This window comes from Mustela putorius, unplaced genomic scaffold, assembly GCF_011764305.1.
Source record: "Mustela putorius furo isolate JIRA1106 unplaced genomic scaffold, ASM1176430v1.1 tig00003867_pilon_pilon_pilon, whole genome shotgun sequence".
Classification (NCBI taxonomy): Eukaryota; Metazoa; Chordata; class Mammalia; order Carnivora; family Mustelidae; genus Mustela; species Mustela putorius.
The window spans coordinates 5600094-5612380 of NW_025422019.1; the positions used below are offsets into that span (position 1 = coordinate 5600094).

A 12287-nucleotide genomic window follows, 5' to 3' on the forward strand; every position below is an offset into this window, starting at 1 on the left:
GCTACTTCACAGTTCTGTATAATGCAACCCTAACCCTATTGAACCATATCACATGGATACTCACAGCAGTTCTGTGAAGACAATGGTTTCATCACCATTTAAATCATCATGAGAAAACTTTTGAAGAATGAAAGAAAACAAGAAGAGAATGGAAAGAGAGAATAGTATCTGTTGGGAGCTTATTCAGGGATTATCCTAGATGTGTTAAGATCATTAGCTCATTTACTCCTTGCAATAACTCTATAGGGGTAGGATTATTTCCCCACTTATTTTTCATAAAAGAAACAAAATGAAGCTTTGTGATTTTAGGCATCCTGTCTAATATCACATGCAGAAAGATAGTCTATGATCATGCTGGGATTTGAATCTGCCTTTAAGCATCTTCAAAATTAACTAATATGTAATGCATTAGACACAGACACATGTCTGACTTTCAGACTGTGCTCCTCCCTTGACATTAGATGTGTTTGGTGTATCACAAAACTGCATGACCAGTTTCCAAGCAAATGGCCCTTTCTAAAATGAAATTTCTTCATGAAACTTGGGATCCTTGGCTTCAAGATTATTCTTTCCCTACTTCTAGCTCCTAGGGCAATATGACATTACAAAGCAAAGAACAATTGTGTGGGATCTCTTTAAATCTTATATTGCCATTATTATTATTTATTTTGTAATTTAGATGCCATCTTATTTTTGTATTGCTAAAGAGAAACAAAATGTTTGATTGATGTAAACTCTGGCTCCAGCAATAAAGTCCCAGATGATGAAATTTTTGTACATTTTGAGTCTAAAGAAGCTTGTCGTTTTCTAGGCACAGTCCAATGAAATTAATGCCTACTTTGAAAAACATAACATATTCAAACATATTTATTCAATACTTTGATTTCAATCATGTGAATTGCCACATGGTAAAATTCTGTTTTTTTGAATCCAAGAGAAATACACAAACAAAGAAAAGTATTGTTACCTCTAGCTTAAGCAACTTGGGATTTGATTTTTAATGAAATATGTAACACAAAAAGGAATACATATTCTATTTGTATTTGTTTTCTACTCTTCTACAGCAAAGACACCTTTCAATGCTTGTTCACAAACAGCTGTCAGCATCCATCTTCAAAAAGGAATAAGAAAAAGCAAACGACAATAGAACGTATCTATTACATCTCTGTGGAAGTACATCCTTAATTTCCTATAACTTACTCTACTTAATTTGACAGTTGGAAACTTTGTCTCATTTGGTCTCCAGAACTCAGTGGTATACATCACTCAGTGAGCTTAATTTTATTACGGATATTATCCAAATGCTTTTTAATCATCCAAGATCATGAGGAGCACCAGAGAGGCAATGTTATTTACCAGGGACACAAGTGAATTAAACAGAGATGGTACTGATTGATAAAGCTGTTTGAGCTTCCCTCTGCACTCTCATTCTGTTTACATGTTAGTTTTGAGATGAGACTGCCATGACTTGAAACTTGAGATCCCAGTCTTCTTTGATTGTGCAACAAAATCACATTAACTGTAACTTATTATCACAATATGTGTGACAATTCCCATGGGGCCTGAGTTGGAGTTCAATTTGGTGTTAATATCATATGGAAGGAGAGAGTGATAAACAATGCTGGGGTGGAAATTTTTTTCAAATTATAAAGCATCTCTAATTACAAGCTAGGGAGTTGGCTTATTTTGGAAAGGAGAGGTCATATTAAAAGGATTTTTATCAAATTGTCAGTCTTTTCAAATATTCATAATAAAAATCCACCGACAAAGCCATTTTGGGTGTACCAGTTTTTAGCTGCTGGTGGAAGATATTCATGTTTGAGAAGTATGTCTACATTTAAATATTCACTAGTGCCAATTAAAGTATGACTGAATCACATATGAAAATATATTAGAGAATAATCTGAAAGTGAAAACATACCATCTGTATAGACATAACTAAGCTCAAAAATAAGAAAAGCATAAAACTTCTGGACACTATCTGTTGTTTGGCTATTATATATATAATTTATCATCTTAATGAATATTCAAATTAAACATACGAAACACCAAATAAAGACAGCCAATGTTTTCCATTGTTGTTAAAAATCATGTTTATTAAAAGCACTGTATATGACAAAAATATGTTTATTCATTGTTTCTTCTGTCAGTAGAAGGAAAATCTAATCTCATGGCCCTTTGTCTCTCATAAGCTCTAAATGCTGTATCTTGTGTTGAAAGAAAAAAAGAAGTAGGCAAACAGCGCTTATGAGTAAACAACTGTGTGAATATAGCACTTTGAGTAAGACTTGAATTTCTTCAGCTGTTAATTAAATTCCCAGTGGATAAACAAAATAGCTCCTTCATAGTGTTTGGATTCGGCTTGGGCTTCTTGTCCATCAGCATCAATTTTGAAATGACTAAAGAACAAATCATTAGACAAGGTAAAATCTGAACAGCCTCATTCCCTGGATGATGATAAAAAGGAGTTTCACCAAAAAAATCAACTACCAAAGTAAATAATTCTATGTATGGATGCTCAATGGAAAGAGGTTTCTCACAGTTGGAGTTGGAGCTTATGTAGAATGATATATATGGTAATGAATTAGTGTTAGAAATACCATTATGAAATCATTTCCATTATTTGAAATATATGTATAGATCTGATTATATAGATGGGTTGGGATACACACACATATTTCTTTGTTCTGTCAGCTGGGGGATTGAGAAGCAATGACACTTCAAATGCCACAAGCATGCCTTGTACCCAGATCTTGGTTTCTCCTACCGTTCTCTAGTGAAAACTGCCAAGCCTCCTTGGGGAATTGGCTGATTCTAGGACTGGGATGGGAAATCCATAAAATGACCACGGAACACTTTAAATGTCTTCCAGAAAGTAAGGACATACTGTGGGCCTATCTAAGGCCTATGTTGAGAGGGTTATGTCAAAGGACATAGGAGTCAACCAAGGCCAAAGCTAGAACAATTTGAGCATGTAAGTGATGTTTTATTATACAATAATCCAAAGTATAAAATAGATACCCATGAGTTCATGTTGATATAAATGACTGAATAAATAAATGAGGTGGAAGAGATAGAACCCTCACTCTTTAAGCTTAAGGCTGCACCTACAGATTTTATTTCAAAGAATACAGTGTGCAAAGGGAGAGACATAGGTGATTTCTAGTATGTGATAGACACTACCTCAGTCAGATGATGAAGGTCAGTACCAACAGTTATTAATCATGCTCATAGTGTGTACCCAATGTGATGAAAATGGCACTTTACCTCCGTGATCTTCTTCCCCAAAGCTCATATAGCCCCAGTCTAATCATGAGGAAAACATCAGAAAAATCCCAACTCAGGCACATCTGACGAAACACCTGACAAACACTTCTTAACACTGTCAAGGTCAACAAAAGCAAGAAAAATCTCAGAAACTGTTACAGCTGAGAGAAGCCAAAGAAGACATGACAATCAAGTGTAAGTTGGTATCCAGGATGGGAATCTCAGAAGAGAAAAGAAGGTCAGGGAAAACCTAACAAAATCTGAATAAACTCTGGACATGTATTAATAATTATATATGAGTAGGGGCTCATCAATTGTAGCTAATGGAGCTTACCATCTGAAGTTATTCATAAGAGAAACCAGGTATGGAATATATTTGAACTCTCTATATTGTCCCTGTAATTTTTCTGTAAATCTAAAACTGTTCTATTTTTTCTTTTTAAGTGTATTTTTTAAAGTCTCTGAAGAGGCACCTGGGTGGTTTATTTGGTTAAGTGTCTGCCCTTGGCTCAGTTCATGATCCCAGGGTCCTGGGACCTAGGTCCTGGGATCTAGCCCCATATCTCCATGTCATTGAGTCCTCTGGCTGCCTGCTGGGAGCTTGCTTCCCCCTCTCCCTTTGCCATCTCCCCACCCCTATTGCTTGTGCTCTCGCTCTCTCTCTCTCTCTCTGTGTCAAATAAAACAATAAAATCTTAAAAAAATAAAAGCCCCTGAATTTTTGACATGTTTTTATGACATATGTTTTATAACATATAACATATGGTTTATCTTTTCATCAAATGTAGAACTGACTTTTGCTGTAGTCACTTCTCTAAACCTTGATTAAGTCTATTAGCCTAATAGGCCATGCTGTATATGATATCTGTGGCTTTGATCAGCAATATTTATTGAAAATATTTTAACAGGTCAATAAATATTTCTTTGCATGAAAATTTAACAATTTACTATAGGTATATGCCATAATTTATATGATCCATTCTCTGCTATTGGAAAGTTAGGGATGTTTTCTCAAGTTGTCATTATCTCAAAGTATATTTATAATTTTAAATAAGTCTGTGTGTACAGATTTGATTACTTTTTTATCATAAATACCAGAAATATAATTGCTAAGTCAGGGTGTGCAAAGTTCAGACTTTTGATTCATGTTTTCCAAATACCACCAGTCATGTATGAAATTTAGTTTCCAGAGCTCCCAGTGACATTCTGATATCAACCCTACATTATGGGTGTATGTCATTTTATTTATATAATTATTATCAGGTTGAAAATAATTTGAATATATTTATTGGACATTTGCCTTATTCTTTCATGGAAGAAATTACTTATATCTTCTCCCCAATTTTCAGCAATGTTTTTCTTATTACTTAAGAGGTTTTTTTATTAAATGTTACATAACTCTTTCCGTTATGAAAACACTTTCTAAAAAACTGTTCATGTGACACTAGTTTTACCTCCAGGATGACACGAATTGAGAAAAAACAGGTTTTTTATGTAATTAAGATGAGTACACCTGGGTTAATTTTCTATCTGATGGGTGGTCAAAGTAACTTTGGCATAGTTTATTGCTCTTGTTATTTTGTTCCTTTCATGAGTCATTTACCTTTCATAGCCAATTCCAACTGTCTCATGTCAGCCACTCCAATACCTAGCCCGTGGCCATAACAATCAGATCCTTTACTCAGAAAAAAATGTCATTATATGCTGAGTTGTCAGGATAAATTAAGAAATGCCAAACAAATAGCATCACAAGGGTGGTTAAATGTATATGAATGTTAGTATAACGATTTTTGTTTATTTTTGTGATTGGAGTAAGTTTGGTTAGAAAAAAAACTCAACATTAGGATAACTTTGTTGGGTTAATTTTCTTAATATGTATTTATTATTTTTAAATATGGATAAAAATACAGAAAAATAACAAGGTCAAATAAACACACCAACCACTAAACCTTAAAAGGCAGGTCACTACTCACTGACATTTTTCCCAAGAACATACTGGCAAGAGGATGTTGGTGAATTACAAAATTATTAATGAAGATAATTCAAATATGTTGCCAACTATGTGTGCAGTTCTGCTAATGTTTCCTTGTATACTAGAAGGCATATCTACCATTTTGGGAATATGCTATTCTTACTTAAGCTGTATTTAGTGTGCTTCTCTAACAAATGAGAAACTTAAACTTCTATAATTTAAATAAGAGTGGAATGGTTACCTGTCAGTAGTGAAACTATAAGGATTTCATTTTTGTTTAATGTTTATTCAGTCAATTATGACAACATCCTATGGGGAGTTTCATGCACTGTTACACATCTTGAATTACTAATAAGGAATAGTGTAAATTGCTTCCTACTTCTTATCCTTTGCTTGATAAGAACCTCACTATTTCCCAAGACATTTGTAAATATGTTTTGCTTTGTTGGAAGTATTATGCATTAGAAACAAACACATTTTCTTCTATCTTGTTTTTCACTGAATTCACAATGCATTTTTATATTTGAAAACTTAGAAACCCTGATTACTACATTATGGTGTAATAAAAAGTGGTTCATTATTCTCATATAACACTTGATTGTAACTTTTCATGTAGAAAAAATTCAAATAAATGCAAATTTTCAAGTGGATAGTATAATATTAGGAATATTATTAAAGCTTCTTCTAAAACCCTGCTTTAAAGTAGCCAAAAAAAAAAAAAAGAAAATAGAATTCAGAATGAGAAACTAGTTCTGATTTTTTATTGGCAGTAGACAAAGTACATGGCACTGAGCCAGTTTTATCATTTGTTAGAAAAAGTAAAAAAAAAAAGAATAACTTGCATTCCCAAAATAATTAGCTCAAAATCTCTGTGTGCATCATAAATAGATTAAAAAAAAAAACAACTTTGAAATGCAAAAAGTAAGATATTAATTTGGGGCATATAACAAATAGATGAGAAAAGTCTTACTTTTGTAAAAATGTCTGTAGAATTGCATATGTTTTCAAAGTTTCTGTAAATGATAAATTGAGATAGAAAAAGATAGCTGATCTCCTATAACCAAAATGCAAACATTAATTATATTTCATATTTTTGAGGACCTATTGTCTGGCAACACTGTGACTCCCTACTCAGTGGAATGTCATAAGACAGATATATCCACATGAGATGTTAACCATGTCACTACTTAATACAATGATATCCAAACCACTATTTCATATTAGGAGAAAACTAATCATCAGGTGATATATGCTGTTTAATGTTGGTCAGATATGAATAGCTGGATTTCTTTGCTTCCAAGCTGCATGGGGTCTCCAGCCAGCCTAAGCTACTTGAAATGAGTCTAACCAAGCCCAAGAGAGGATGATGAATTTGATCATCATTATTATACATATCCTCATGTCTGCCACTGAAGGCCATGATGTCCAATCACCTACAAGTTATAAAAGCTGACTTCTCTTACTTTAGTTTCTTTCCAGCCTACATCTGAGACTTTTCTTTCACTCGAATTGATATAATAAACTTTCTTCCAAATAAGAATTTCATCACTTTTTTTTTCTTTTTTTTAAAGAGTTATTTATCAGTTTTAGAGAGAGAGAGAGGGAGAGAATGTCAAGCAGACTTTCCAATGAGTCCAGAGTCAGGCATGGGGCTTGATCCCACGACACTAAGATCATGACCGGAACAGAAACCAAGAGTCAGGTGCTTAAGTGTCTGAGCCATTCAGGTATCTCCAAGAGTTTCTTCACTTTCTTTGGAAAAGGACAAACACAAATGATATCTCTTTGGTACGCTTTGGGTTTTGGAGTTGAACTGAGTGATCCAGAATCAAATACATTATTAGCCCTTTTCTACCTGACACTTAAAAGGTTATTTCAATGGATCATACACAACCCCTGCTTCCCAGATTCTAATAACATAAAGGAGAGGAAGAAAATGGTACATACTAGTAAGTACATCCCAATGTAGGTTTTAAAAACAATTATACTAAAGACAGAAAGAGAAATACCAGAATGGGTATGGCAAAGATTATTTAAAACTGAGACAAAATTCCTAGGAAAGATTTCTGATTTGAACTAAACTTGAATTCCAGTTCAAACATGACAAATCAATACAAATATTAGGAAAAACATGTCTATTTTCAATTTCAGAAACAAGAACCTCGAAAAGCACAGTATGGAATTATGGATTAATAAAAATTTCCTCCACATTAGCTTTCAAACCACACAAGAATAACACTGATGTAGAAGTTAGCATTTTAGGATTTTTTTTTTTTTAAGACTGTAAAAACACTAGGGGTCTTTGGCCTTGAAACTGTCAATTTGAAGACAGAATTTAAGGAAGATGAGTCCTGTGACTTTGTAGAATCTGGCCAGAAATTACAAGAGACTAAAGATAAGAATATATGTTAAGTAAAAGGAAGTAGAAAGAAAATTAAAATACTGGATCCTCTGGAACTTTTAAAGCTCACAAAGAGGAGGTGGAAACTTAAGTGTTATAAGCATATCATTCCTGAATCTCCTGAATATATCCAGTCAAATAGTATTAAAATACAATAAGGTGCTAAGAAATCCTCTAAGAAAACTCCCCAAAATTGAACAAAACAAATATCATCGTCTGAAAATTCCATTTAGAGAATTTGGGAGCATAAAGTAGAAACCCTTACTTTTATCGATCAGATTTAAAACAGGAATATAAAATTTTGAAGTCTGTAAAAACAGATGAAGTTCGGGATGCGGAAGATTAGATTCAGAGGACTAGAGTTTGTAGTATAGATGTAACTATTCAAAATAGGAACAGGAACAAATTGCTGCAAAGTTACAATATTGGAAAAGTTCCCTAAATTTACTAAGGAGTAATTTGAAACCCAAGAATAGAGTTTAGACTCAATTAATTCTCATGCACATGCATACACACAGTAAAAATGCTTGAATTTGGTCTGTGGGACTATTATTATTTTCTCCTTGGGAAACTATTATGCCATGTTTCTTCTATTTGATATTGTTCAACTAACATTTTTATTTTTACGGGGTATTTATGTGTGTGTTGCTAAGGAAAAATTCTTGACTTGTCAGCATTTCAGTTAGGATTCCTCAAAGTACACATGTTATGTGTAGCTATTAATATGTTAAAAGAGGAATTCTTTAAATCCTTGCATTCATAACCATGTATGAATGGCTACAATGGTGTGACCACAGTTACTAATCAATCTCAAATACACACATGCAAACACAGACACACACATACATAATTATAATTAAATATATAATTAAACATAATTACATACAATTAATAATATACAAATACAATATATAATTAAATACAATTAAATGCTATGGTACCAGTATTCTTTGAGCAATCCTCAAACCTTTACAAACTTTCTACCCTTTAACCATAAATATGAACATATAAGAAAACATTGCCTGTTACTGCCACTAGTTTTATCCTCTGGGTAGCTTGAATACTTATTTTACTGAGCATTAGATTTCCATAAAATTGAATATGATATCCAACATTAATTGATTCTAGATGGTATGTTTTTGCATAACGATGTTTAAGAAGGACTTGTCAATACAATTTGCTCTCAATTGTCACAGTGATGTCAAATAAAAAAGGTTCAGGTGCAAATGTGATAATTAATTTCTTCAATTATTTTAACACCATCACCCAAAGAAACAGAGCCAAGTATATATTTGAAATGTATAAAACACATTTTAATATATATATATAAATATATGTATATATTTATATATATATATTTAATGAAAATTGTGATCCAAAAATTTAGATGTGCATATCACATTTCTCCAATGCTTCAGTGATCTTTACACTTATAATTTTATCTACATCAACAATTTTATCTTTTACAGGTAATTCCACATTTCATTATGAAGGATGTTGTTTTGTTCCACATTTAACATGTAAAATATATCATTCTCAGTGTCGAAGGGACTGTAGGGCAGAGTTTTTTTTTTAATTTTTTATTTTTTTAAGGTTTTATTTATTTGACATAGAGAGAGAGAGATCACAAGTAGGCAGAGAGGCAGGCAGAGAGAGAGGGGGAAGCAGGCTCCCTGCTGAGCAGAGAGCCTGATGCGCAGCTCTATCACAGGACCCTGAGCTGAGATCATGACCTGAGCCAAAGGCAGAGGCTTAACCCTTTGAGTCACCCAGGAGCCCCTCTGTAGACTTTAGACTTACACTTATTTTTCCCTTCTCTTTGCTGAACGTTCTTGGAGATGTAATCTCACGACAACTGTCACATGAGAGCTTGATTTGTTAATTCATTTAGCTCAGGGGTGAGCAAAATGAAAGGAAATGGCTTTCTCTATGCTTTTGCCACAGTTAACATAGGTTCCATTCATAATGATGTATTGATTAACTGCAACTCAACTTGGAATAAATTTACACTATTTTTGCCTTTTGAGGGGTTTGGTATTGTGGGGATGTGATGATCCTTCTTTACATTCATAACATGTTAGAATTTTTGTTTCAACTAGTTATGTCATGTATGGCTCCCTTGGAGCCCTCTCAATTTCCTGCTTTCTTTCTTTTCCTTTCTTTTCTTTTTTTTTTTTCCACTGAAATTTCTTTTAAGATAATTGTAGATCCACATGCAATTATAAGAAACAATACAGAGAGATCCTGTGTATCCCTTACCCAATTTCCTCCCATGGTAACATGCTGCAAAACTATAGTACAATAGCATTTCCAGAATGATGAATTTGATATATACTCCAAATGGAATATTTACCTTACAAAAAAAGATCTACTATGTTGCTTTTTTATAACCATGCCTGTTTCCCTCTTGTCCCCACTCCTCCTCCTAAAAATCAGTAATCAGTTCTTCATTTCTATAATTTTGTCATTCCATAATGTTACATAAGTGAAATCATATAATATGTAACATTTTTGCATTTGCTGTTTCACTCATCATAATTCTCAGCTTTACCAGATTCTTCTGTGTCAGCAGTTGATTCCTTTTTATTGCTAAATAGTATCCCATGGTAGGGATGCACAACAGTTTAATTTTTTACCCATTAAACTGGGTGGTATTGTTTGGGGCTTTTATGAATAAAGCTGCTATAAAGATTCATATTCAGGTTTTAGTGTGGACCACACATGTCTTCACTCCTAGGTTAAAACCCTAGGAGTGTAATTGATGGGTAGCAAGATAATTGCATGCTTAGTTTATTTATTTATTAATTTATTTATTAAGAAACTGTCAATTGTTTTACAGAGGCATATAACATATTAAATTCCCAATGATGGCTGCTGTCACTATTTTTATTTTAACCATTCTGATAAGTGTGTAGTGATATCTCATTAAGGTTTTAATTTGCATTTCCCTAATGCCTAATGATGTTGAACATCTTTTCATGTGATTATTTTGCTAACTGTATATTCTTTTTAAGGAAATGTCCCTTCATGTTTTCTGCCCATTTTTTCAAAAGGAATTTTTTTTGAGTTTTGAGGTTTTACACATTCTAGATAACATTCTTTTTTTGACATGTGGTTTGCAAATATTTTCTCTCATTCTGTAACTTGCCTTTTCATCCTTGTTGTAGCGAGATATTTTGGAGGACAACAGGTTTTCATTTTTATGATGTTTGATCTTTCAATTTTTCCTTTATGGATCTTAATTTGGGTGACAAGTCTGAGAATTCTTTACCTAGACATATTTTATGAGTTTTTCTTCTATGTATATCTTTTCTTTTATCAAGAGAATTAAGACTTTATTTTCTTGTTTCACAAATAAACTTGTTTTAATTGGTTGTTTTTTAGTAATTAGTCAAAGAGACCAAATCCCATATCATTGTCTGACTCCTCGGACTCTTCCTGTGCTTCAGCCTTGGCTGGGGCTGCTGTAGCAGCAGGTGCAGCAGTGGTGCCAGCAGCCATGGGGGCAGCAGCCACAAATGCAGATGGATCAGCCAAGAAGGCCTTGACCTTTTCAGCAAGTGGGAGGTGTAATCAGTTTCCACAGACAAAGCCAGAACCTGCTCGTATGCATTGATGATAGAATGGGGCACTGATGGAACAGCCTGGTACCCTACCTGCAGACATATGCTGGCAACATTGCAGACACCCTTCAGGAAGTGAGAAAGCAGGGTTTCCTCCATGATATCAAGCACTTCAGGGTTTGTAGATCCTGCCTTTGCCAAACACTTGCTAATGATCAGCCCAAAGAAGGGGGAGGTGTTCAGCATGTTCATGAGTGTGGTTTTGCTGGCTCTCACTTGGTCTCCTGTCTTAATCACCTGCGCATCACTCAGGATTTCAGTGGTGCCTATGGGAATTTTAGTGGTGATGCCTAAAGCCTGGAATAAGTATGTCTTCTCAGGCCCCAGACCAGTGTTCTGGGCCGGCACAGTGACCTCACTTGGGGCTATGGCACCAGCATGGGTGGCCCCTGGCATCTTATTGGCCAGCATCATGTCCCTGATCTCAGTGAGGTCAACCTTGGTGAACAAAAAGCCCACATTCTCCCAGATATGAGGTAACAGTTTTTCCAGATCTGGGTTCTTCTCCAGATGTCCTCAGATGGCATTGCACATCATGGTGTTCTTGCCCATCAGTAGGACATCATTACCGCAAAGGGACCTGCTGACCTGTTGCATCTGTTTTGAACTCATATTGTCTGCTCCCACAATGAAGCATTTTGGATAATAATCCAAAAGTTGGATGTTCTTAAGGAAGTAGTTGGACTTCCAGGTCACTCTGTCTTCCCTGGGTATAATGACGGTGTGTCAGAGATTGCCACGCAGAGTTTCAAGACCACACCACTCTCATGAGGATGCCTGGAGAGAGGAGGGCTCCCATGTATATCCTAATATACATCCTAATTTTATCCTAATTTTATATTTTTATATTTTATATTTAAGTCTTTGATTCATTTTGAGTTGTTCTTTTTAATATTTAATACTTAGATCAAATCTTAGGGTTTGCCCACAAATGTTCAATTTTTCTAGGTTGCCCCATTTGTTTCTTATAATTGTTGATAGTAGTCTCTTACAAGCATTTGTATTTCATATCAGTTGTAGCTTC

General features: G+C 34.3%; 1 protein-coding gene across 1 annotated transcript; it reads right to left on the minus strand.

The window, feature by feature from the left end:
• Positions 1-11027: 11027 nt before the first annotated feature.
• On the minus strand, positions 11028-11986 carry LOC101675740 (60S acidic ribosomal protein P0-like; the record flags this gene model as incomplete). The annotated part of the gene is given in 3 exon segments (XM_045066490.1): positions 11028-11206; positions 11209-11725; positions 11852-11986. Coding segments are annotated over 3 exon segments (831 nt in total), but the record flags the coding sequence as incomplete, so codon positions are not given.
• Positions 11987-12287: the final 301 nt, after the last annotated feature.